Raw genomic sequence first — 26975 nt, 5'->3', positions numbered from 1 at the left:
TAAAGACAGGGAGAAGAGCAGCTATGACTATGAATTTATGGAAGCAACTACAGAAGCTCAGTGTGTTAGCAACAAGAAAATCTCCTGCAAAAACAACTTAAAATGACTTTATTTTTTAAGTATATTAGCACAATATTTACAAAATCATTTCATAAATAAAAACAATTTCTTGGGTAAAGACTATAGATCTATAGATATTTAAAATGTCTATATATTTATATATACACACATATGTACACACACAAATGAAAGCATACAGTTATGAACAACTTTGGTTTTAAATTACTGGTGGGAAAGAGCTGGCTGGGTGTACTAATGACTTTTTAAACTCTCTTTTAAATTCACACCTACAAGAAATCCAGCTCTTAACAGGATGGTGTGTTTCTCCCATTTCTGGGGCCGTGATTCTGCAGCCCATAGACAGCCGCTGAGCTCCTCGTGTTTTGACAATTCCTAGGAACAGCTTGGCCTGATCCCACGGTGACACAGGGGGGTTCTGCAGTTTGCATTACAGAAATTAACATAAAGCTATTACATATGTTTTTTATAAGGCAGAATACCTCAAAAGAACTCAACAGTTGATTTGGTTTTTTATTCCTCTCCTAAGACTTTCATCTTACCAAAGGGAATCACTAGTTAGAAACACGGAGCACTGCACAGTACTTAACTAGAAAAATTTTTATACTGAACTGTAGTGGAGAACCACTTCCCATCTTTATCTAGATATCACTGAGATTATGGAAAAACCTGTATCAAAAGATTCATATGTAAGAGCTCAAATCTTACATGAACACTCCCACTGACAAAGTAGGACAGTGTGAGCCATACATGCTTCTCCCAGGTTTTATGGCATGGATGACCTTCTTCCCTATGTCCAGTACCACTGATCCCAGTGAGGGCTGGCCCATGGCTTGCTTTAAATGGCTCAATCCTACAGCCTTGGCAGGAGGGACGATTACAACAGCACCTACTGTAAAATGAGACACTCAGTTTTGTTTTGTTGAATTCTTGATGTGACTCAGAGCTCAACATGCAGAGACCCAAATCCCTACACTATGCACCCACAACATGGATATGAACCTTAGCTTGTAACATTCAACTCTGAGAAGTGCCAAATTACTCAGGATCTTTAAAAACATGGATTTTATTACATGACTGTTTGGCAACAGCTTTCCAAACCAAGTTTTAAATTGTTAGAAGGAGAAAACCATGTGTGCCTTTGAAATACAGTACCTTAGTACAAACAGGAGACAGTGTCAAGGTTTCTACAAAGCATACACGAAGTCCAGAAACAGCCAACTATATTGGAACAACTCTCAAAACAGCTGTAAAACATGGCAGAATCTCATGGAATGTACAAGTCCTAGTAAACTGGTTTTTAACAGTATCACTTAAATATGTACAGAAACTGAGCTTCCTCACTCCTCATCAGCTCCTCCTTTTTGTTTTACATATTTGTGATAAAATGGCAGCAACACAAACTTGGGTCAAAAATTGTATAGCTCTTTTCCATTCAAGAAAAGAACATTTTAAACTCTGTCAAAAATACACTAAATAGGACAACTCCTGTTTTTATGAAGCATCCACGACTTTCACAAATTCACTGAGTTAAGAAAGCCTGAAATTGCTTCCAGTTCCACACACTGCACAACATGAACACACACAAGAACCACATTCAGCATTAGGATTACCAGCTCCTGTGCTCTGTAATTCCAGTGCTGAATTAGGCTCCAACAGCTGAGCAGTTTCTCATCAAAGGATACAGAGGAGGCACGGAGAGCCCTCTCACTAGACAAAAATATCAGCCACCAGAGCACACATGACTACTGTCCACAGAGAGGAATACTAATGTCTCATGGAATTAGAACTCTGTTAATAATTTCAAGAGAGCTGGGAGTAAACTTTGTACTTACGCAACTTTGTGTGTAACTTTTTATTCTTTTTTTATAAAAGTTTGCTGAATGTCATAAAAGATGTATTTGTACAATCTCTACTTCCTGTTTGTATCACACACATAGACCATACTTTGTCCATGCACACAAATAAAGAAAACAATAGTCTAAATGGTATTGCAATCTCTGGGCTCAGCAGGCCCATTATCAAAGCAGTGATTAATGATAGTTTTTGAAAATAATACCACTAAGGATTACTGCAGGGAGACTCTATACTGGGCAAATAGTGCTTTTTATATTCTCACCCTCGACCATCCCATATACACCATAACAAAAGAAAATAAAGATCACATGTGGGCAAACACACATGTTCCTTGCTACAGCTGCTGTGACTATAAAATTACATCATTTATATCAAAAGCACTTTTGCCACACATGCAAAACAACTAGATTCCTGAATTTCTTCTTGTTGAGTAGTGCATCTTCAAGGCCACGGTGTATCAACAACGGTGTACTTTTTATATACGCATCACATAGCTCTGCAGTTCTGGGAATTTAAAAAGAAAGACAAAGAAATATTTTGGGAAGAACAGCAATGTTCTGTGCTGCCTATGCAAGTTACAACTTAAGAAATCTTCTTTTTTCATTTCAAAATTGAAAGCACATTTAGCATTCAAGTAGTAGAAAAAGGTGTTGCTAACAGCAAGTGATGTTTCAGCCCCTCCACAAAAGAAAGGTGGACACTGTGTTGGAGCTTTCACTCGTGAATTTGAATAAGCTGAAATGGCTCACAGGCTCAGCTGTCTGTCCAACCCTGTCCAGATACTCTAATGCTAGTTTTCTTTCACGTATGCCATTTTGTAAGCTAGTCAGCTTCAGCATCTGATTCATCCCTGCTTCAGTTTGTGTGTCAATTTTCCAGGGAAGGTTAAGGTAGAAAGCAGGTAGAGCTCAAAAGGTTACTGCCTCCAGCATGTGAGTGAGAGCACTTGCCTTCCATCTGTAAAACCTTCTGTCACTGGTTAGGAGCCATCTTTCAGTGCAGAAAAAGCAGACAAGCTTCTAGCTCTACCCTAAAATGAAATGGGTAATTGGCAATTTCTGTGCTTTTGGAAGCTCTATCTCAGCACTAGAAGGCAGGTTTTCATAAGCCTGTATGAGACCCAAGAAAAAACAGGCAACTTATTTAAAATTGGATCTCCAAGCAAAACTCTGCCTTGTTCTTCAGCAGTATGAGGTAACTGCAGTGAGCCCATCCTGATCTCCCTTCTGGTCTGCTCCGAATGCAATGGACTGGCAAGTATCTATCTGTTCCCTGATCTCAAACAATTCTGTGAAGAACAAGCAGTGGCCAGCTCTGGAGCAGGCCCTGCCTTCCACTCCATCCAGCTCAGATTATTCTAACTGGTATATATGTTTATCACTGTGTTTATGAGACACCAGTGCACTTGTCCTTTGTACTGTAGAACTGCTTGTATTCCTATTGCTTTAGAAAATAATTAAATGGGATATTTGGATGAACCATGTAGTAGTCCTAAGTAACACAAACCAAACAGCACTTGGTATTTGTAAGGAAGACTGTTTTTAAAACTAACTCATACACCTTTTTCCAATTAGAGCTAACTAGTACCTCATTTATTTGCACATTGTCAATTCATGCCTCCTAGAAACGGCATGATATAAAAATATTTCAAGTGAGCTAACAGATTTGGAGTGGCCTTACTCTTTATCCCAAGTAGCAAAATGTTGTAATTGAATGCAAGACTCCTAGGCTAAGGGTCTAGTGATACCTCATGACAAGCTTGCTCAGAATTCAGGAACAAACCTAAGTACCAATAGCATCAACAAGTGCTTTTTTTATCCTATTCCCATGAAAAGTATAATTTCTGAATAGAAAAGAATCAATACTACTGTTTTGTTTTCAAACCTTATCATCTAGCCTAAAATTAAGCTGTTCAATGAGAGCAATCTGATTGGAATAAAATCAAACAAAACCCAGAGAATTCAAGTAATGCCTAAAGAAGGGGGGAGGGGGAGAGAGTTAAATCACTTTCCTGTGAATTTTCATGAAAGATCACCAATTAAATGCATAGAGAAAGCTTAGTTATATCAACAATAAAACCCAAAAAAACCCCAAACAGAACAACCCACCACCAAGGAAACATTCCAGGCATCTTTAATACTACATGAGCATAAAGGAAACAAAGCTATTTGACCAGAAACACACTATTGCACAGTTCTCTCACTGACTCATCCTCTTCACTGTTTAGGGAATACACATTCTTCCCCTCTGTTTGATATACAATACACATATTCTTTCCTTTCAATAAATATAATTTGAATAAGAACAACACGTGCCCTGAAACTTGTCCTCCAGATTTCATCAGATTAGCACTGGGTAACTGTAAACATCAAAGCCCTCAAATATTTAGCCATTAAAGTAAGTATCTGTTAGACTTACCATCATTCTAACATCACTCCTTTTGCATCTTTAAAAGTAAAAAAAAAATGGATTAGTAATGAGTGAAACAGAAAGGAATGCTTCATAATTAATATTCAGGTTAATTCTAAACTTCAGGTTAGAACTTGCTACTAGTCAGCATGCCAATTAGTGAACATAATAGCAAAAAAAATTAAGTATCAAAGCCATCCCTTTTTCACTGTAAATTTCCCTCACCTTAAGTGCTGTCAGTTTCCCAACACCATGAGAGAGTTTCCCCAACCCAAAGAAGTGCGAAAGAATAGAGTGGGAAGGAAAGATTTTGCTGTGATTGTTAAGTATTTCAACTAAATAAATCCTTATGAAGAATTAACATCAATTTTCAAGACTAGTGCTTCTTTTTCCCTTAAAAGCTGGACATTTTGCAAAGCAAAGAGGGTGGACATATAATATTGTGAGATACTGGATTTGTCCTAAAACAGTCAAACAATGCCACTGGCTTGCAAGCACAGTGGAATAGAACAGGCAGTCTGGAGCTGCAGGCAAAATTTCATCGAGAAACTAAACTCTTACTGACTCACAGAGCCACATAAGTTGCCACACTGATCTGCCATCTCAGTGCTGGGGTACTAGGAATTAGAACTACTGGCTCCATCTTTATCCACAATTAATCCCTTAATTAGAAGATAAACCTTGAATATCACCTACCATTTAGTGGTTCTTCTACAGCTTTCTGCAAAACATTTAAAAATATATATATGTATAAAAAGCCTTCATGTTTACTTCTGGCTGGCCACAGTTAAATTACTCTAATTGACATATACAGTAAGTAGTGATTCTACAAAAATGAAGAAAGCTTTATGTTAATCAAATTAATGACTAAAGGTCTGAGAAAAAATTGTATCAGTCAATAGCTGCATTCTCCAGGCTGTTTTCCCTTACTGTGATGTTTACCCAGATGAAATACCCCTAGGTGGCAGCGGAAGCCATGCAGATACTAGTTTTTAGCTCTAAAAACTAACTGATTATTTCTGCCATTTGATCAATGGTTAGTAACAAAGCAGCAGGACTAAAAAAGAAAAGAAAATTAGTAGCCAAGCAAACCAAGTGGAATTTCCTCAAAAAGAAATACACGACAGTTGTGCATTTAGTCTGGTAGACAATCATCAGAAACAACACACGCAATCTACAGAAATGCTAAAAAAAAAAAAACAAAAAAATCACTCCTTGGTTAAGATGGCAGATTTCAAAATAGACACTGTTTCCCTCTTCGACTCAAGAAAATCTCAAGAGTAATTTTTTAAGTGTGCCCCGGTGTCAAAATGATGCCCTTCACCAATATTAAGTTTTCCATAGTCTTTAGATGACACAGAATCGAAGTGTATGCTTAAAATTACTTCACATCTATTTATTGCCTCAAAGCACAGCAATACAGGCTGAACAGCCCTTGATGGAAACAGGCAGCATATTAACACACTCCAATTTCCACCAGGTCTTTCCGTATCAGCCATAACTTCATGGACACAATTCACATCACTTGCATTCCTCCGTATCTTGCCCTTGGCTATCTGCAGCTGCAAAAAACTTATTTGTACTTGCTGTGGTTTCCAGTGACCTCTAAGTTTTAAAAACTTCTTTTGATTTCATTCCTGCCCCCAGTTGGGAGAGTAACATGATGTTCATTACTGTGCTGCTGTGGCTATTTCTTTATTTCTCAAATCCTTGCTGCCATGGAAGACCACCTTGTGAGGGGAGGAACTCATAAAGAGAACAGAGTTCCCATCAAAGGATGCTATTTTGCATGCTGGTTTCTAGTTCAAAGTTTATTTACAACTAAAACTAAGAAAAAAAAGAACTTCCTCTTGCCCCATTTACTTGTAAGTACAAGGATGTTAGATAAAGGCAAGATTTCATTTTGCATGAAGCATATCTTCAATTCATTTCTCAGCTCATTTTTATAACATAACTCTCTCTTAACCTCTTTATCTTCTATTTTTTTTTAACTCTGGGCACTTCTAATCCTTCCATAAAGAAAGGCCAATCCTCTGAAATACTCTTCCTTAAAATGAAAATGGATGAGGCAAAAGCAAAGGAAATAAAAATTAAAAATCTCTTGTCCTAACTGCAGTCAGCTCTCACTGTTAGCAACCATCTTCTTTCAACAGCTGGGTCTCAGGCTCTAGACTGGAGACCTGAAAATGTGTCTCAAATGATGGCTGGCATCTAAGAGCTGGGATGAGTTAATAGTTGCCAGATCCCCCTGCTACAAGGAAATTTTACTGGTATTTTACAGCTGTGCCTTTTCCCTTGCTTCTGGAAAACACCAGAAATCAGGCAGTTCACATTCATGGATCATTCAAAAACACTGTGTAAGTCTGTGAAAATTACTGGTTTGGAAATTATTATTCTACAATTTAAAACTGACTGAAAAACCTTCTTTAAAAAAAATCCAGGTATTTTTCAATTTGTTCTGTGTTACCTAAAGACAGACTCTCTCTGTTCAGAAGGTCTTATCAAATTAGGGTGCATTACAAGCAAATCAGAAAAAAGGTCAAGGCTATGCCCTCTGTATAGCCAGGAACTGAAGAGAATACCAAAGGGTTCTGGTGTAGAAGACCATAGGAAAAAAACCTTTCAAGTCTTTCTTACAGGCCACCTGGATGTTTTGCACTCACATTAATGAAAAAGCTTTTTAATAAGGTGAGCAAAATGTCTTTTAAATATTCAGGTGGAAGAGCGCATTGTGAAAGAAGGCCAAACTTCCCTTGACATCCACCACCTTTCAGTGACAGCAATGGAAACTCCATTTGGGCACAACAGTCGGAGCAGCCCTAGGCCAGGGTGGCAATTACAGTACTACAGACACACTCAATAGGGACAATGGAGACCACCAACTCACTCAACATTGGACATCTGTTACACAGCCAGAACTGTTGCTTGCTACCAACCTGGTCTGAATTCGAACTAGTGAAGAAAGGTTCAGTATCTCACTACATTCCCCTGAGCCATCTAGTCACCCCAAATTTATTAATTTTAAGCTTACCCCCGGATGAGGATGATCTTTCATTCTGGAACCTAAAATAATTACAAAAAAGTGACCAGGCAGATGAATGAATGTCACAATCAACCAAATAAAAACACAGAACCGTAGAATTGTTAAGTTTGGAGAAGACCTCCAAGAACATCAAGCCCAACCACTAACCCAGCACTGCTACCTTCACCACTAAACCATGTCCCCAAGTGCCACACCTAAACATCACTTCCAATGATGGTGACTTTACCATGTCCTGGGCAGCCTGTTTCAATGCTTGACCACCCTTTCAGAGAAGAAATTTTTCCTAATATCCAATCTAAACCTCCCCTGGGACAACTTGAGGCCATTTCCTCTCATCATGTCACTTGGTATTGTCTACTGATAAAACTTGCAACAGAGTAGTAACACACATAACTGAAGCTTCCCCTATCCAAAGGTACTTAATTTTATGATCTGGAAATTCTTAGGAGCCTCTAAGCACTCTTCTGTTTAGGAATCAAATAATGTTATCACGTCCAGTGTGTGAATTGCCTCACTCAGGCACTCAGGTGTGCCTAAAGGTGAATTAGGCTACTTCATTGTGCTTATTTTGGCATGTTAGAATCTACATTAGACTTCTTCAGCCAGCACAATCAAACCAGAAATGCAACATTTATGCAGACCAATACCACATAGCACTAAAGTCAATACAAGTATATACAAGTAAACCACAGTCAAAAAAAATGAATTTATTGTTGTTATTAGAAGGCTTGATTCATGTCTGCCATAGTTTTGGCTCATCTTCATTTATCTTGGATATCAAATATTAGGCTTCTGCCTTAATTTCTTCTCTACTGGAAATTCTCACTGTCTCAGGGTCTCGTATTTCTGGCCATGCCCACACATGGTGTGTACCCACCAAATCTGGGAGACTGCATGGTTCAGTGCAGACTTGTGACTGCACTCACTGTAAACACTTCAACAGCTGGAGCCTGGAAGAAACATATCCTCTGTGTCCACAGAAGGTGGAAACAACAAGGTGTTTGAAGAGCCTTCATGCACAGCTTGAAACAAATGTCACTCTGACCCAAGCTGTAGAGCTGTGGTATGCCAGCACTCCAATCACACAGAATTTCTGAGTTTTGCTTATTTAGCACATCTTTATGTCTCTCATCTTTTTGAGATCTGATGAACAGACCAGTTTCTGAAACAAAGCCTTGCTATTCTTTTCTCCTGGGTTTTAAAGTTAAATATGAGGAGAACCAGGATTCACTAAAATGAAACGTGTGCATTCAAACTGCACTTCTTTAACCTACCTCTAACCAGTGCAAATCAGTAGGCAGATTTCACTTCTTTAAATCCATGTTTTGATAAGCTTTTGTCACCAGCATCCCACAACCCACTCTACAGTATCCTTGACACCCTTTTGCTCTCTTCATTCTAAGCTTGCAGAACTTGAACAGCAACATCCCTCCTACAACTGAAATGCTCTTCCTTAAGAAACCTGGCTATGTTGATCTTGAAACAGTTTATGATGATAAACTGTAGGTTTCTTAACTCAAGATTCCCCACATGCTCTATGAAACAAAGCCAACATATACAGACAACTTTTCAGCAATTTTTAAAACTATGCAACTGCAAAATTGCACCTCGTGCTCAAATAAATTATGTCTACTTGTAAGGAAAATAATGCAGAATATTAGGTGCTACTTACCCATAATAAACACGTAAGCCAGACTAAGCAAACTTGCAATAGCCATAATAGCTAAGCCAGCAATCAGAACAGACCCATGTAACTGAGGACAGGCTGGGAAAAACACAATAAAAAAAACTGTATCAACTGACAGAAAAAAAGCACAAACTCTTATTTTCAGATATAACTGATTAGTAAAATAAATAAACCTGATAAAGACAGGCATGATTCATTTCACTTTCAAAGCTATCCCCAAACTACTGCTGCATCTTTCTTTTCTTGTGTACATTCCTTAGTGACACAGAGGCATTTAGTGATTTATCCAGCTTAGCTGAACTATTCTACTACTTTAGGTACTCTATTGTAATTCACTGCAATTGAGAACATTCTTTCATCAACTGTACTGTAAGTTTAAACTTACATCTTCAATCCCAGCTCTGGATTTTCTCTGTTGTGGGGTTCTCTGGTGGCACAGGGGAAGGCAGGGAGGGGACAAAGGGAGGCCAGGGGCAAGGATAAGGGACATCACTGTGTGTGGTGTTTAGCTGGTGTTCCTTTACCACAGTGACAGTTTTTCAGTGATGAAACAGAGCGTCAGCCACAACCACACTTACAGCCCAAGAACACTTCCAAGTTCACTATTTCTACATTTACCTTCTCAATGTGCTTTAATGGTATTCATTGAAATATTCATGAGCTCAGTTGCATACAAGCAGAGATTAGCAAGGAATTACTGATTTAATCACTGAACATGAGAAAATTATTATTATTTAATTTCTAAATACCCTAGGCCTCAGAAAGAACAACAATAATAGTCACCCAAAATCAACACTAGCATGCAAAATTAAAACAATTGACTTTTTTTTTTTAAAGCAGCTGCTCACAGAATGCAGTCATGAAACTGATGTATGTAATACTGCCTTTGGGCTATTCTTCTTTCACCAGATAAAAAAGCATTAGCACAGTAGTCCTAAACTACATTTATAGGAGTTACTAGCTAACATTCCATGTAGTGAAGCCATTTTCACAAAATTTTAGTATTAGAAATAAACAAACATCAGGTGTAGACGAGTAAAAAGCACACTTTCATAGAAGACGAACTGCTTACCTGGGACACACAGTGCAAAACCAACCACAGCAATTATATAACCAAGAAGTTTCAAACCTATCAGAGCCAACGTTGCCTGCGGTAGACTGTCAAAAACTAGGAAAAAAGAAACAAAATTATAAAATTTAACTACAGAGACATAAAAGGCAGATAATTGCATAAAGCTAGAAATAAGATTCTCCTGAATTCTAAGCTCAGCCAGTCAGCATGATAACAAAACATGCAAGTCACTGCAAGTCAAGGCTCTTTTATGTAGACACACACATAAAATTATGTAAATATAAATAACATTATAAACAAACCACAAGTAGGAAAACATGGAACACACATTCTCAGAGCTAGTTATTCAACCCATTCCCTAAACCCAGGAAGGGAGAGCAGAAATCACTCAGGTGGGAGATGTGCTACCCTAAATGTCACTGTAGCAGGTAACTCCTTCAGTGAAGCAACTCAGCCCAACAAACACAGGCTAAACATTTTGTTTCAAGATACTGTAAATGTGATGAATCCCAGATGCTATTGCAGCACCTGTTTATATAAATGAGAATGTGTTGTAGATTATGGGAGGAGCTCAGTTTTTTTCTATCCATATGTTAGTAAGTAAATAAATACTCACCAATTACAAACATGACGTACTGAAGTGGTACCAAAATCACCGCAGGGATTACAGTTAGGCCAAGACCAGCTTGACTCTGTACAGTGTAGCCATCTGCAAACATTTAAGTGGGAGTCAGTAAAACCAGAATTGTTAACTGGATTAAAGCACAAAGCAACAAACATAAATCATTAACATCCCCAAGTTTCCTGGGTTCAGAAAGAAATCCCACTGAAGCACCAGAAGTCATTCTCTAGTCCCTAATATTCACCCACAGCAGAAGGATAGAAAATATACATAAATTTGCAGTCTGTATCTTCCTGTGATCACTCGAGGGCCTGATAATCCCAGTGCTGTTTCTGCTGTAGTCTGCGTATTTTTTTACTTAAAAATTAGTAGGTGGCAATTAATAGGTGCTACTAACTTCCATACTACAGCAGAGAAGAGATTCTTTTCTGCTCTTATTCCCTTAAATTAAGGGAGCAATTTTAATCACTTACCTTGGACAAAAAGAGCAGCGCCTACACCAGCTACAACTGCAAAGATGACAAGTGCTACAATACTGCACACTTTCCTCTGAGATTCAATTTCATACTTTAATCCTTAAAGAGACAGAGAGGAAAACAATCAGACATACAGACTCTCTCACTAAAACACAGATTTATGATTAGAACTCTTCCTAAATAAGAAACTCAAACTCCTAAAAATTAAAACTATGTACATTCCTTAGACTTAATTTGTTTTCATTATTTGATATGGTTAATATGGCTTAGTCAGAAAAATGACACCTGGCATTGGTGTTCTAATCAAATTCTTACTTTCTCCTTCCATACAATTCAGGTGATATGTTATCAGAATAACTTTGGGACATGGTACAGATTAATTCGGGTAGATGCACTGCTTTTAAATGTCTTTTAAATGTTACAGTGATTTTGTTACTCAGGTGAGTGTCAGGGATTTAGAAGTTCCAGGTCTCATTCTCTTCCTTGTGACACCTAAAAAGCCACTCCTATAAACAAAACCCAAAAAAACCCTCACCTCAAACAAACCAACACAATACCCCCCCAACCCACAAAACTAAGAAAACATACATTCCCAAGTATTACACAGAAAAATCATGCCCAATTTAACAACCTATTTAAAGGCATTAAGTACTATTGGTGGATTCACAGGTTATCTGAAAGAGTACAAATTAAGGGGAAAAAAATGCACCAACACAAACTAAAAAATCCCAGCAAACAGTAAATACACCCATATTTATTAAGTTAGAGGTAGCACAACTCTTCCCCAGAGAGGCCAAGACCTTTCAATTAATTGCTCAAGTGCAAAAACATCCAAGCTGAAATTACTCTTACGAAATGACAGTGCTTCTCCATGAAATGATTACTTTCCCAAAAATGTTGAAGTTCTGCTATGAATGCAGGACAATGACAATTCCTGAACAGGTAAGAGGTTCTTACACCAGTATAAAATATGAAAATCAGGAATACAACAATACAGAAATAAAGTAATTTTTAAAATACATATCATTTTTCAACCTTTGACCATGGATGGACCTTTGAAGAGTCACCTAACACTTCCAGAGATTCATTAAAAAGTAATAAAAGAAGTTATATATAGATGGCTGAATATGTATGTGACTATTACAAATCACTGAGTGCAATTTCTTTCCACTTCTTACAGACTTGACTCTTAGCTGAAATATTTTTTTTAATTTATTTTTTAGAAGTCTACAAATTGAAAAAGCCTGAAAAACCTCAAAGACTGATGTAACAAATTGCATCATCTGAAAGGCCAGGACATAAAACACACTCTACATTGCACAGATGTTGGACACCAGTGTATAAAGAACATCTGAGGATGTCTGACACTGGTGAATGCATGTATTGCCTCCAAAAACATTTAACAAAATCACTAACGTCAGTGTTAAATAATAACTCAGCCAGTGCTAAAAGACTAATGAAAAGTTTTACACTAAGAAGAGAGCACATCATCCTTCTCTCATATCGATTTTTATGGCCATATAATGAAACATTTTTGAATTATTCAATAATGTCATGGTGAATCAACAGTGAAGAAAAGCTTCACACACACCACATCTCTGTGTATTATCTGGATCAATTCCCACACATCTCTTAGATGTGAGCACCATCTTTCATTTTACATGGATGCTTTTATGCATAGAAGTGATTTCAGGACAAATCAGTAACTGCAAAGAATTAAAGAGTCAATACTTACCAATAACACTTAACTGAGCTGCACACAAAACAACAAGTAAGCTCATCAATGATATGATGACAGCCCTTTCCACTAGAAGGAACCATGATCCTAGAGAATAAACAAAGCAAAATAGTAGGAAGAGAACAAAAATTGAGGCTATTGGCTTTATATTTATCATTCTTCTTAGGCTACACCCTAGATTGCCCAATACTGTATGTAATTTAGCTTTAAGAATTATAATAGGCTAAGAAACCTATGTCCTCTACCTATGCATTTCTCTCTCCCTGATCTGTGCGACAACCTACTTTTTCAGTACTTCCCTAAGTTATACCAGTGTTTTCCAAACTGGAAGTCTTAACTTCCACTGGAGCAGAGAATATGTTGGTGCTAATTTTTGGCACTACAAGCTACTGAACTTGTGGAACTACAAAAATCTCTGTAAATCAGAAAAACAGTGTATTTAGGCTAAGCAGAGAAGATATGAGAAGTCCAATTTGATGCTTCCTCAGCTATTCTATTCTACTTTCAACGGCAGTAACTCCAGAAGAAATCCCAATGTGTGGTAAGGAATACAGGAGAGCTAGCCTAGAGTGAGAGGGAAACACTGCCTTGTTAATTTTAGGTCTTCCCAACATCATCCATTTAGACTTTTTCCCCTGCATTTTGGATGCCTCAGGCTGTTCAGTCATGCTTTAAGACCCTGTAAGCCACCTTCCAACATAAAATTCTGAAAATATCTCCACTGAACTAGAAAATGCAGTTAATTCTTGCATCTCTGCTCATATCTTCATTTAGGCTCACTCAGTGGAATCCAAAGTCTCCATTTCTTACGTTATACTTGCCACCATTCCTCTGCCTGCACATTTGCTTCCAAAGAAATTTCTCATCTTAATGAAGATGCATATTTGTTGCATTTTTTCTCCATATATAAAAATTCTATCTGTTGCTCCAGAAATATGTAATTAAGCAGCAATACCTCCCAACTTTCAATGCCAATTAAATACCCTGAGGACAGCTTTTAAGTTTACAAATTTCCCTCCTTCCCGTCCCTCCCCGCAGAAGAGGTCACAGAAGATACAGTGCATACGACAGAAATACAAAGCAAACGCTAAGCTGAAGGCAAGAAAATGGAGAAGTATCTGCGAACTTCTTAGCAAAACAAGGTAATTTATTGAATGGTTTAAAGGAAGACTTTTTGCTTCATTTGCAATATTAAAAAAGCAACTAATACTGGACAGTAACTTCAATGCACAGCGACCTCTCCCTAGATAAGCCAAATCCCAGCTATGCTGTTCGATGATTAAAGAAAAAGTGCACTTCCCTTCCTCTGTAGCATCTCCAGATGACTCTATCAAGTATGACAAAAAGAAAGCAGCCAAGAAGCTTGGTGTCTGCTGGGGCTTCAGCATGCAACACAGAACCACGTGTGGTCCAGTCCTGGAGTCTGAAAGAACTTACTGTACAGAAGCGCTTGCAATACTGCAGACACATGCAACATGCAAGGAAGAGGAACTGTTGAATGCATTTTCCTGGCACTATACTTCCCTTACTCTGGTGCTTCATAGTGATCAACTAAACTCCTGGCATAAAGCAGTATTTTGAGAGCCAATATAGGGCAGTCAGTTCCAAGCTAAGAAGAGAGACTTCCAGACTGGGGGGAAAGAAGAGTGAAGAGAAGACGTAAAAGGGAAAAGAAACAGGAAGAAGAGAAGGAAAAGAAGAAACAAGAAGGAGGACAGGGAAAAAAGAGAAGAGAAAAAGCAGCAAGAAAAGAGATGATGAAGAGAGGAAAAAGAAAAGAAAATGGGGAAATTTGACAGTCACTCTCCTGATCAGGAAAGTGTGTGTGCACAAAGAAGAGAGCGCTTGCACAGAAATCTTGCTCCCTCTGCTACCACTGCCTAGGTGAAACCAGGAATTCTCCAAAGAGAGATGGAGGATAGCTGGCTCTTGTATAACTATCTTTGTAAAAGCATCAATTGGAACATGCTAGTAGTGACAGAATGAATTCATTGCTCAGAAATGACAGAGTGAAGACTGGTACAGGATTTTCATTATCCACTAACCCTTTTCAAAACTCACTTGCTACACTTTCTTCTATTAGCTTATTGTCTCAAGAGCCTCTCTAGAGCACCAAGGAGGAGCGAACAGCAAAAAGTTGTGCAGAAGGACTGAAAGAGAGAGCAAGCGACTGTGTTACCTTTAGCTACCTAAGTTTTGCATTTTCTAGCATATACACTCAAACCTAATGTGACCTCAAAACTATGAATATTTCACTAACCGCATCTTTCCTCTGGTGTTTCACCGCTGCAACTGACAACTAGAAAATGAAATTAGAAAAATTATATCAGTTTCCTGCTTTGTTGTCTTTACACAAATTCCAAAATTATAAACACAGAGAAAATAAAACTTGAAAATGGGACTTGATTCTACTACATTCTCAAGCCTTGCTTCCTCTTCTGGAGCTTAACACTGAATGGCATAAACAGTCAAAAGAGGCTGAGTAAGCTGTAAGAGAATGAAGGAAACAGAAACTGGGCATACCTCTTTCCCTGTTTTTGCAGTGTTTTAAGAAGTGAATGATTTTGTAGCATCTTCACTTTCAGTGGCTGTGCCCCTGTCAGTTTCAGGATCACATTTGCTTTCCAGAGTGTATGGTTAACTCAACAACTAGACCCAACTGAGAATTACACAAATGTCTGCAGCAGGACACAAGCAACATCTGTTTGAGCTTCCCAAATATTTCATATGTGCTACACATATGCAACACATTCAGTGCTTCTGACCAGGTCTCCAGAGATAAGTCTCCCATGCAGAACAGATAAAGAGGGCACACCTATGTCCAGTGACAGTCACATCTGCACAGCACTGGACAGAGCACACATGTACAGCAAAACCCATTATCCAACAGCTGAGGCACTGGAGAACGTGGGCTGGGACGGACAAGATAAAGTAAAATAGCTCTCTAGATGAGAAATTAATTTACTGAATCGCATTCATTTTAACATCACTTTAAACACCATCTTTTGAAGATGACATTTAATGCTAGAAAACCATAACAAGTTGCCACCTAGCAGTACCATTTTCAACCTCACTAGAAAACTGCCTACCTTCAGATTGAGTTTTAGAACTCTTAAAACAGAATTTCTATTAGTTCTACCTGTAGTTTTCCAGTAGAGTTAAAGGTTGCAAGAAGCAATTCTTCCAAGAAAAGATTTCTGCAGCCACTGTGATGGATGTGCACATTTCAATATTATGAAGATATCAGGAAGATGATCGGAAATACATAATGCAGTAACATGAGACTGCTGAATATATCAGCATCTATATAATTAAAAAGATGTGGGAAAGCATAGCTTTTCCTATACTGGACCTAAATAACCCTCAGACATTATTACAGAATGAAAAAATGTGTTCAGATCTTTCCCATGGAAGCACTCCCCTCTCATTTAAACCAAAATAACACAAATTAGCTTACAAGTTAGAAGGCCTGGGTGCTACATTTTTTGTGTTTTCACTTTAAAGGAATACATTGCCATGTTCATTATTTTTCTCTTTCCCTTAAGATTTTGCTTGCTTTCCCTCCCAACAGGTTCTGAAACAATAGCAGGCAACTCACCTGAGCTGTTTCTAAGTTCCATTTTTATTTCTCCTACGCTGTTCGATTCTATTACTTCACAGCTGTAATTTCCAACAGTTGCTTGTGCACTGCTGAGCACCAGTGAGGCCACACCCTTGATTAAATCCGGCTGGGATAACAATCTTGCAGATGAAAACGATGGATTAATATTAAACTCCTTTTTTCCTCCATGATAAGAAAAAATTATATCTCCTTGCTTTTTCCATGTAACAAGCATCAAATTCTCATTGTTCTCCTTCAAATTAGTCACGTAACAAGGTAAAACTACAGTTTCATTACAGTCATTTTTTTCTATAACACCTGTCCCAACAAGTGACAACTGGGCAGAACCTATGAAGAAAAATGAAAATTGACACATTCAGAATTATTTCTTAATACTCAAGAACAAAGAAGAAATAATTACAACAGGTGAATTGGAAAAACAAAACAAACTCTCCCGTAAAACCACAAAAAGAAAATCATGCTTTAAGGGATCAACAGAAGATGCAAAAAAGGCATTATTATAATACTACTTACTCCTCTACACAAACTCAGCCATTCTCACACCCATTTAATGTATAGATACCATAACGTATCATAAATTTAAAAAAAAAAAAGGGGGTTGCCATTTATTTACTTGGGACGCCTCTCCTATTTCACATGCAGGAATACTGCCTGGTTTCTGCAAAGCATACACATAACATTAACCACAGGCTGTCCCACTGATGTTCAGTTTTTTGCTGCTGATCACACAGGTATCTGTGGTCCAGGCATCAGCTCCACACAAGCTTCCTTTACAGTTCATTAAGGACACAGGGGAAAAAAGTCTGACTTTCACACTTTTGAGAGAAGGCAGGCAGGGCAGCCTAGTCAAGAAAGCTCTGTCACTTGTTCCTTCTTAGCTCTGAAGGTGGAGCCAAATGCCCATAGGTTTAGATCACTTCTTGCAAACTCCGTCTCTTTTCCTTTCTAACGGAGAAGGTGCACACACAATACCATGCATTAAATAAGATTACTACTTAGTATTTGACTGCATACACAACAGAATTGAAAATGGAGAACTTGTAAAAATGACCAACCTGTATTACAAATCACTGTGACTAATGTCTCTAACAATAGCATTCAATGCAGATAAGGAAAAATCAACCTCACAAGATTATGCTACCACTGCTGAGTTTTCCCATCTCTCTCCCACACTGCACACAGTTCTAAAACAGTAGTACTGCCTGACCACTGCTTCAAGAAAGACCTGAACCCTATACCAAGATTTTATCAGAAATGAAGATCCATTCATCATTCCTAAGAGTATCAGAAATTGTAACATCAGTATACAAATTACACCAAGAACCACAAGAAAGAGGTTAATTCAACTAGCTTGGCTGTAAGCTATGAACGGTTTGAATATTTTATTTTCTCTATTTTTCCTTGTTTGTATGAAACCATAACAAAGCTTAATAGCTTTCTTAATAATAATAGCTCCCCCAAAGTCCCAGGGACATTAATAATTCAAAATGCTTTACTACATCCATCTGATAAAACCAAATATGGGAAAGGGTATGTAAAACAAGACAATCCCCTAATACTGTAAGCACTGAAACTTAGAAACTGGAATTGCTCCAGGGACTTCAAGGGAACTACTGGTACTCACATGTATAAAACCAGCCCAGAATGATATGTATTTAACAACTAAACCTAATTAGGGAAGGGGATAGAGGAAAAAAAAAAGGAAAGGGAAAAAAAGTTGTCACTATTTGCAGTAGCTCTTCCCCCTGCCCCCCCCCACCCCCCAAAATCCCCAAATCAAGCGTCTCAGATCACATTTAAAAAGCACTCCTGTTTTAACTATTGCTTTAATATTCTCACACAGATTCCTGGATTACTACTGAATATTAAAAGCTTAAAATAAACTGATTCTGTATATATTATGCATGACAGCACTTCACAAGGAAGGAAGAAGTATTCTCTGGTTTACTCACTGTGTTGCATTGTTAAACTAATAAAAGCAACGAAAGCAGAACAAAGGGAAACTATGCACAAACCTCAACCTATGCCCTAATAAAAACCACACAATTAAAACCTTCAATGGTTCTTTGTGGAATAAATTTCACACCTGTTTCACACTCAATCATGATAACAACTCTCGGGATTTTTCTTTTTTTTCAGAGCCAGCACATTGACATTTTGTAGGAAGAATTTGTTCACCACTGGCTCCATTTCACCAAGAAAGCTGATTTTCAACTAAAGGAAATACTTCCAAGCATTTACAAAAGTCAATAAAAATCCCAACCATCCTGAAGGAATTAGAACAAACTTGAGAGAAATTTTCTCCCTGTTATTAGCAGAGAACAGCAGAGAGCTGTCAGTTCCTGATTCCAGGGCTCTGCTGGTGGGTAGTCAGTCCATGGGAGCCGGCACGTTCCGCCTGGAGCCGGAGCAGAAGCACTCCTGTGAGCTGCTCCAGCAGCAAGTGCTGCAGGAATGAGGTGCAGCTCCAGCTGAGCACACAGACATGGATTTGCAGGATCGTGTCCTCTGCGACCCGGCTGCTTTCACAGAAGAGGCTGTGCGGCTGCTCTCCCACTAAAGGGAGCCCGACTGCTTCCTGCAGATGGTACTTCCACTGCCAACTTCCCAACAATTCTTCTGGTGGTAAGAGGAAGCCAAGAGAACTCTCTCCCAATAGTTACCAAATCCTGCAGGCAGTGGATTACTGGGTGCGCTATTAGCCTCCAACTTTCTCGTAGATTATCATCTTAGAAGTGTCACATGAAGGTGACAATTTTAGAGCCTTACACTAAGCAGCACGGGGGCTTCTGAAGAACTTGCAGTTGCAAAGCTGCCACAGAAAGGTTGCGGCACATGCAGTGCAAATTCAAAACTGCTGCACACGGTTGACAAAACTGGTTAAGTTTGGTCACTGCACCTGATGGGAGCCCGCCTTCTCATGCAAACCATGCTGGGGCACTTGGTATTTAAGCCAATCTACTGCTAACCCCAGAACCCAGACTGGAATTTCAACACTAACTTTAAACACGCAAGTTTCAATGTGCTGCTTACTGAGAGAACACTACAGCACCTGCACCTCGGTGAAATTTTGTTAGCTCTGTCCCCCCACTGAGTTTCTTCTCAAGGCAGAGAAATAAGAGCTTAATATTGTGCAGTGTCAACTGCACATCAATGGCACACAAATCTAACGTTAAAGATCAAGAAATACTGTCAACCCTAGACCTTGTGCAGCAGGGGACCAGTTTGACTGTTTCAGGAAAGCACACGGAGCTGAGCTGCCCTAATGCACAGGGAGGTAATAACCAAAGCTCTGGGTATGCTGTCCCTCCTCTCCCCTGCAACTTCTGCAGGGAGCACCCCACCGCCAGCCCCAGGGAGGATGCAGGGAGTGGTGGTGGTAGGGGCTGGATGACAGCGGCTGTTTTGTGTGTGTATTGGTTTGGCACGGCCTGGTTTTAGGCAGCAGGGGGGGCCACAAAGACGGCTCCTGTGAGGAAGCTGCTGGAAGCTTCCCACCATGTCCAGCAGAGCCAGTGGCTGATGGCTCTGAAGATGGACATGCTGCTGGCCAAAAACTGGGCCAGTTAGAGAGGTTGGTAACCTCTGTCATGATACATTTAAGAAGAAAATCGAAACAAAGTTACAAGATTTTGGATTCTAGTCAGAGAAGAGGAGGAGGTGAGAACATGTGAGGGAAACAACATGGCGACACCAAGGTCAGTGGAGAAGGAGGGGCAGGAGGTGCTCCAGGCGCCAGAGCCGAGATTCCTCTGCAGGCCGTGGTAATGACCATGGTGAAGCAGCTGTGCCCCTGCAGCCCATGGGGATCCACGGGGGATGCAGAGATCCACCCACAGCCCGTGGGGGAGGTGCCCGTGCCGGAGCGGGTGGATGCCTGGAGGAGGCTGTGATCCAGTGGAATACCCGCTGGAGAGAGGGGGCCCCTGCTTCCAGGCTGGAGCAGCCTGTCCGTGGAGGACTGCACCCCGTGGAAAGAGAGCCACAGCGCAGCAGTTTTGGGAGGGCTGTGTGCCCGTGGGAGGGACTCACGCTGCAGCAGGTGCGGTGTGGCTGCTGCTCATGAGAGTGGCCCACGCCGGGGAAGTTCATGGAGAACAGTCTCCTCTGGGAGGGACCCCACGGCCTCACACGGGAAGACTCCTCTCCCGGAGCAGCGGAAGGAAATCTCGGTGATGAACTGACCAAGCCCCCATGTCCTGTCTCCCTGCGCTGTCGCTGGGAAGGAGGGAGGGACTGGGGAGGGAAGGTGTTCTAAGGGCCTATTTTACTTCTCGTTATCCTCCTCTGACTCTGTTAGTAGTAAACTCACTTTGCAACTTAAGTTGAGCCTATTTTGCCCTTTAAGTGTTTTTCCCGGTCCTCATCTCACTCACGAAGCGTTCGTTAACATTTTTCCTTTTCCCTCCTCTGCCCAGCTGTGGCAGGGGAGGGTGAGCAAGCGGCTCTCGTGGGTGCCTGGAGTTAGGCCAGCATCAAACCACGACAGTGTGTGTGATTATGTGTGTGTCCCCGCTCATTTCCCAAATGATGGCGATCTACCACTACGCACCCGCAGTCCCACACGCGCCTGTTGCCAGCAGAACAGCCGGGAGTTCCGGGTAGAGGCGCCGCGAGTCCCCGCGCCGAGCGGCGGCAGGACGGGCGGCGGCCGCTCCGCCCCGCTGGCCCCGGGACCGGCCCCCGCCCGCCACCACCACCACTCGCCCCTTCCCTTCCCGCGGCTCGGGGGAGAGGCTCAGCCCTTCCCTCGCACCCGCCTCGCACCCCGGGGGGCCCGCCCGAGACACCGCCGGGGCACCCGCCCCGGGACTCGCTGGAGACGGGGGCGCACGGGAGGCGCCTCGGGGCGATCGCTGCGGCCGCAGCCGGAAGAGTCAGGACGACGAGAGAAGGGGAGAGAAGACAGGAGGGCGGGAGCGGGGCTGCGGCGGGCACTCACCTGCGCGCAAGGCGCCGACCAGCACGGAGACGGCCAGCAGCCACATGGCGGAGCGGCGACGGTGGCGCGGCCGGGCGCAAAAACAGCTCGAGCGGCGCCGCAGCGGGCGGGCGGCGGAGGAGGAGGGGGCGCTCCCGCCGGTGATTGGCCGCGGCTGCTGGCGCGGGGGCGGAGCGCGGGGCGGGCCCGGCTTCACGGAGAGCCCCGCTCCCCCCCGGCCATCGCAGCAGCCCGCGGGATGCGCTGCGGTGGGCCTTGGTTTTGGTGATGTTTTGGATCTTTTTAAAGTAATTCGCACAATGTGTGTCCAACGCTCGCCCGAGCTCCCGGGCTGCGGCGTTGTGGTTCGTGTTTCCCCGCACGCACAGCGGAGAGGGTCGCGTTCGGGGCCGAATAAAATGGCTGCCAGGGGAGGAAGTTGCCGGCTCCAATAAAAGGGGAAGCGTTGACACAGTGACTCCTCCACCGCTTTATTGATTTCGAAAGCTCTTGATTTTTTTAAGGGTAAAAACCCCGTTGGGATAGGTAGGGCCGCGGCCCGGCGGGGGCGGGAGGGGACGGAGGGAGCGCTTTCGTTTCCCGCGTCCCTTCCCCTCAGTCAGCTGATGCCGGGAACTGAGGGCATCCTCCTTCTCGCTAAAAGCCTGTGGAAGACCGGCCCTGCCAGGGGCACGTCTGCTCCTGGCTGCAGTCATATGCACTAAGTGCAAGTGAAACACAAGGTGTTCAAAAACACTGAAGAATTTATAAGTGATCAGTTGTTGCACTTCATTTAAAAGCGAGGATAAGTGCTCCCTTTTCCTGCGTCTGCGGTAATACATACATTTGATTATTTCAGCAAATGATGCTTCAACAAGTTTGTTTGTCTTTTTTTTTTTTTTCCAGGAGTAGCCCTCTTTAGAACTTCTAATGTAGAATTGTCTTAAAATTTTGTTCTCAAACATACATGTTGGTGAAGCAGTAAAAAAAGGATTGTTAAATGTATTTGGGGAGCACACATTTATGTACATTTATAAATATGTATATATTTATAATGTTGTTACAAGTCCCAAAGTTCGACAGAGGACAAAAGCCAGGGCAGAATCAAAATTCTGCGGGTTTTGTGCATTTATGGGATTTTGCAACATTTATGTTGGCTTGGGTGGCTCTACCCCACATACACTCCCCTGCTTCCTGAGTCTCTATTCTCTTAAATTCTCCCCCGGCCCTCCCTAAGTGATTGATGGGTACTGATGCCTTGACTGCCACGTTTGTTTCCTCCAGATATTCATAAAGCACTCAGACATCCTCTGGCATTCAAGCTTAGTAAAAAGCCTTGAGCTGTGGGAGCCATCTGACTCCAGAAACGATGGAGGGGGCTGGCACAAAGCTGCTGATCCTGCTCCTGCCAGACTGACTCAGATGATGTTCTCTGGAGGCCAGAAGAGACAAGCTGGAGCAGAGGGTAGCAGGGAAGACATGTCTGCGTCAGACGTAGCTCATATCTGTCTGTGCCCTGCCTGCCAGCACGTTGATAGCCACAGGCTCTGGGGTCCCCTCTGTGGGGAGCTGCGCAGCGTTTTCTGTAAGAAAACCAGGGAAGCTCTCCTGCTGCAAAGAGGAGAAGGCTACAGCTGCGGCACTTGTCCCTGTTGCTAAGGTAACAACGTAGCACACCCACGCTGGCCTAGAAGCAAAACAGCGCGCATGGGAAATTTCATATGGCCGGGAGCCTCGCGTGGGAGAGCGCTGCTCTCCCAGGTGCTGCTGCCTCCTGTACTACCGAGCCAGGTCTCACAAATCCTTCCAAGATAACTCTTTGTGTGCAGTTTCGATTATTGTGTTAGAGGTTGCTGTGCCATCCAGCTAGGTGTGCACCTCTGTCTTGTAATGCTCTGCCTTCTGCTGCTGAGAAACATCTGCAATGCCTCCGCTTGCTGATGGTTTTGGGCAGCAGGATTGTGCAGCACAAGGCAGTTAAGATGCCCACTGAAACAAGGGTTGGACAGCTCTGCTTTCCATTCTGAACCAGGAACACAGAGAAAACCCTGCTGTAATACAAGAACTGCATGCTTTCAACCCCTTTCCAACAACACTCTTGTTTTGCCCAGCAGTGTCTCTCTTCACCCACTCATGCTGTAGAAGCTCACAGAGAAACACATCTCAGCAGCTGTGAAAAGTACATCCCCAACACTGACTTGTGTTTTAAGTCCAAGTGCTCCAAAAGTGAGAGGTCATATATTTTGAAAACTTCCTGAGTGTCTCATTTATGACTTCCAAGGCACACTTCTGGTCTTTAAATTAGGCAACTTATTTTATTACCACTACTAGGCACTGGTCTGCCATTTTATACTGGTTTACAGCTCTCTGGAGTGCCATTGGTCACTCTCTGGGGTCAGCAAGTGAAGCTCTGACAGGCACGAATCACATAAAAAAGCCAATGTACAGGAGGCAGAGACTGCTGTGGCTGGCAGGAAACTGCTGGAGAGTGACATAAAAGCCTGAGTGCCTAAAGCAAAGGGTGTCTGTAGCTGTGATCTGTCAAACCAACCGTGAGGGCTGTCTCCCTTGGCAAGAAATACAGTGGTCAGGCCTCCATCTGTGTTCCTGGACTCACTTACCAAGGTACCCTATCCTAACACAGAAACCACCCACACCCAGAGCTCACAGGGCAGCAACGTGATGGGTAAAACCTTGTTCTCCCTCAGGCACCACAAAGGATTCACAGAGGAGCCTTTTGTCCCTTTTGCTTCTGATCTGGAAACCTAAGCATGCCGAGGTTAAATGAACTGACTAAGGTTGCATAATTAGCCAGTGGCAGAGCTGAGAATAGACACCATCTCCATTTTTCCAGGCCTAACATCCAACTCTCAGGCCCTTCTTGGGGCCATAGGCAGGCTAGCAAAACTATATATCACAGCTCTATAGAATATGACATTTTTAGAACAGCCTCAACCCTGAACTTACTACAGTTCTAAAAAAAACCCAAAAATGAAACCAACAAAAACACAGAGGAAAAATTTTAAAATAAGGAAAAGAAAAGCAACAGTATTTTCTTTTTACAAGTGCTCCTGCCTGGGTAAGAAAGTAAAAATGGAATTCAAGTGACATTTATAAATATTAATGGCCTTCTAAGCACTTGCACATTAAATAAGTTCCCAAGGGCCAAAGCCTGAATTAACTTTGAGTAATAGTTGCTGAAGACCTAGGCAAAAATAAAGCAATGCTGTGAAGAAATGTTAACCTTTCACAGCTGTTTGGTAGGGCTAAAATGCAGTCATTTGTACTCCATTTCAAAACAAACTATTTTAGGGAAACAGTGCTTCTTTCATGCTCCCACCCTCCCCCTTCTTCGCTTACTTTCCTTCTACTCTTGTTGTGTATTTTAATGCATTTTTTTGCATTTCCTTTCTTCACCTGCGGCTGTAGCTGCTGGGATTCATCAGGCAACTTAGTGACATTAGTGATTTAGTGGGGGGTGAAACTCCAGCCTGTGAAACTCTGCTGCCATGAGGGCTTCTGAACACAGATTTGTGTTCCAGGTCACTGAACACCAGCTGCAGGCCACAGCTGAGACAGCTGAGTAGAGCAACCTGGGGGTTACCTGCAGCTGCCCTCCACTTACGTGAAACCTGGAGAACTGGACCAGGTTATTGACAAACCAAAAGGAATTACATGTCATGGCAGCTAGGCAGTGAAGATGGTGATCTGCTTTCACCTTAGGCATTTTGCTCCTTCCAAGAACATCCTGTAATGGTGAAGCAGTATGTATCATTCCAGGGAATGGTTCAGCTAAGTTTTTCGGTTCTCAAGGGTTCTAGAAACCTCTCATTTCAGGCAAGATCCATTCAGAGAGAGGGTCAATTCTTCTAAAATATTTAAGGAGAAATGTTCATACCTTTAAAGCTGTTTAAAGACATGACTTCCCATGCAGTGCAAGTCAGAGTCCCTTTGATGTCAGAGAGAATTAGGTTCTACCTGTCTTCAAATATCTGGCTCAGTCACCTAAATGCATTTACAAAGCTGGCCTTAGCAGCTTTCATTAGTGGCTGGCAGGTCTGTGAGCACAGAGAACACACTGTCCCCCACACCACGAGTCTTTGTTAGCAGTGCACCCATTATGTTCAATTAGTCTCAGCATGGAGCACATGCTGACCGCGCCTTGCACTTTGCCTGTCTGTCCTGCCTGGGGGCACCTACCAGCCCAGCCCAGCCACCACCCAGGTTCTGCAGCCTGCAAGTACAGGCCCAGGGCAACACAGTGCCACTGCCTGCATCAACACAAGATCCCTGCATCACAGCCAGCAGAAAGAAGGGCTGTGCCTATTCTCCCTCTGCACCACAGCAGCCGCAGCCACAGTGATGTCCCCTATGAAATCACACCCATGAGCAAGAACGGTATGTTTTGTGAGATGTCTGGGGAGAGATCAGGTGCCCACTGACTCTCCAGTGCTGCAGACTGGCTGGCTGGCTGCCTTCAGCCAGGATGGGCTGAGGATCAGCTGAGGCCTCCCAGACTTCCCTGACATGGCACACTCTCACTGTGGTCTTGTGCTTTGTCCTCTCCCTCCTCCTCCTTAGCCCCAACCCAGTCTGCTGCTGTCTTTCACAAAATCCATAGAAATATAATTATCATGGAGATGTCTGCCTCTGGCAGTTCTTTTCTTTGGAAATAATTATAATTGGCTGTGGCAGTTATAAACTTATCGGTGTAGACAGATGACAGACAGTACAATCACATAAGCTTCCCTCTAAGAAAATAGAGCTAAACCCATTTATCATCCTGGATAGAAACAAAAGGTCTTCCTTTGAAGAGCCAGGCTGCGAAAATACAAAGAGAACACTGTTATGCCCATGGATTAAATCAGTGGTAGGTAACCACGCACAGGCAGTCCATTTGCAGCACGATGGTACTGTAGTAATTATAATATCAGTGCCTTCATCTGAGGATTATCAAGACGGGGACATATCGGCCCACTGAGAGGCAGTAACTGAGGTCCCAAGAGGATAATTAAGTGACTGGAAGCCACGAGGGCCTGAAGCGTGACTGCACCACAAACACAGAAAAATGTAAGCACATTCCCATAGTGTCTATAAGGGCTACTTGCATGGGGATCCACCGCTGAACATGGATCACTTATTCCTGGAGTAAGTCATTAACTGCCCTCTCCCAGAGAACAGAAAAGTTTTGATTCCTAGGTATATCTCTGGAACCACCTTTCATGTGACAGCTCACATGCCATCCCTGGGAGGAGTCCATGCTCTCTTCACTCGGCTTCCTAGTGGAGCCCAGGCAAGGACTGTGCAGCCCTTAGAATCATAGAATGGTTTGGGTTGGAGGGGACCTTAAAGATCATCTAGTTCCAATTCCCACCACACCCCTGCCACATGCAAGGACAGCTTCCACTAGACCACATTGCTCAAAACCCCACCCAACCTGGCCTTCAACA

The 26975-nt window shown here is 42.1% G+C and overlaps 1 protein-coding gene across 5 annotated transcripts; it reads right to left on the bottom strand.

The window, feature by feature from the left end:
• Positions 1 to 80: 80 nt before the first annotated feature.
• Positions 81 to 22070, bottom strand: CD47 (CD47 molecule). 5 transcript variants are annotated; one of them, XM_039557610.1, is made up of 12 exons: positions 21547 to 21669; positions 16581 to 16931; positions 15243 to 15281; positions 12980 to 13069; positions 11242 to 11343; positions 10763 to 10855; positions 10147 to 10242; positions 9060 to 9152; positions 7376 to 7407; positions 5041 to 5065; positions 4354 to 4381; positions 81 to 2439 (listed from the first exon to the last, which is right to left on the bottom strand). In XM_039557610.1, exons 1-11 carry the CDS (start codon positions 21590 to 21592, stop codon positions 4356 to 4358), a joined length of 993 nt encoding a protein of 330 aa, XP_039413544.1. In that variant the 5' UTR covers positions 21593 to 21669; the 3' UTR covers positions 81 to 2439; positions 4354 to 4355. The 5 variants fall into 5 exon arrangements, with proteins under 5 accessions (XP_039413544.1, XP_039413565.1, XP_039413571.1 ...); XM_039557631.1 differs by lacking the exon at positions 5041 to 5065 and having other exon boundaries at positions 21547 to 22070; XM_039557637.1 differs by lacking the exon at positions 15243 to 15281 and having other exon boundaries at positions 21547 to 22070.
• Positions 22071 to 26975: the final 4905 nt, after the last annotated feature.

This window comes from Corvus cornix, chromosome 1 (assembly GCF_000738735.6).
Source record: "Corvus cornix cornix isolate S_Up_H32 chromosome 1, ASM73873v5, whole genome shotgun sequence".
Classification (NCBI taxonomy): Eukaryota; Metazoa; Chordata; class Aves; order Passeriformes; family Corvidae; genus Corvus; species Corvus cornix.
The sequence above is the reverse complement of the archived record's forward strand: the minus strand, read 5'-3'. Positions and strand labels throughout refer to the sequence as shown.

Coding starts and splice junctions, on each gene's coding strand:
- CD47 (XM_039557610.1), bottom strand. CDS start 21,592: ATGTGGCTGCTGGCCGTCTCCGTGCTGGTCGGCGCCTTGCGCGCAG. Junction 13,070..15,242: donor AACACCAGAGGAAAGATGCG/GTTAGTGAAATA, acceptor TTTATTCTCTAG/GATCATGGTTCCTTCTAGTG. Junction 7,408..9,059: donor GGCTTACGTGTTTATTATGG/GTAAGTAGCACC, acceptor TAATTATTTTAG/GTTCCAGAATGAAAGATCAT.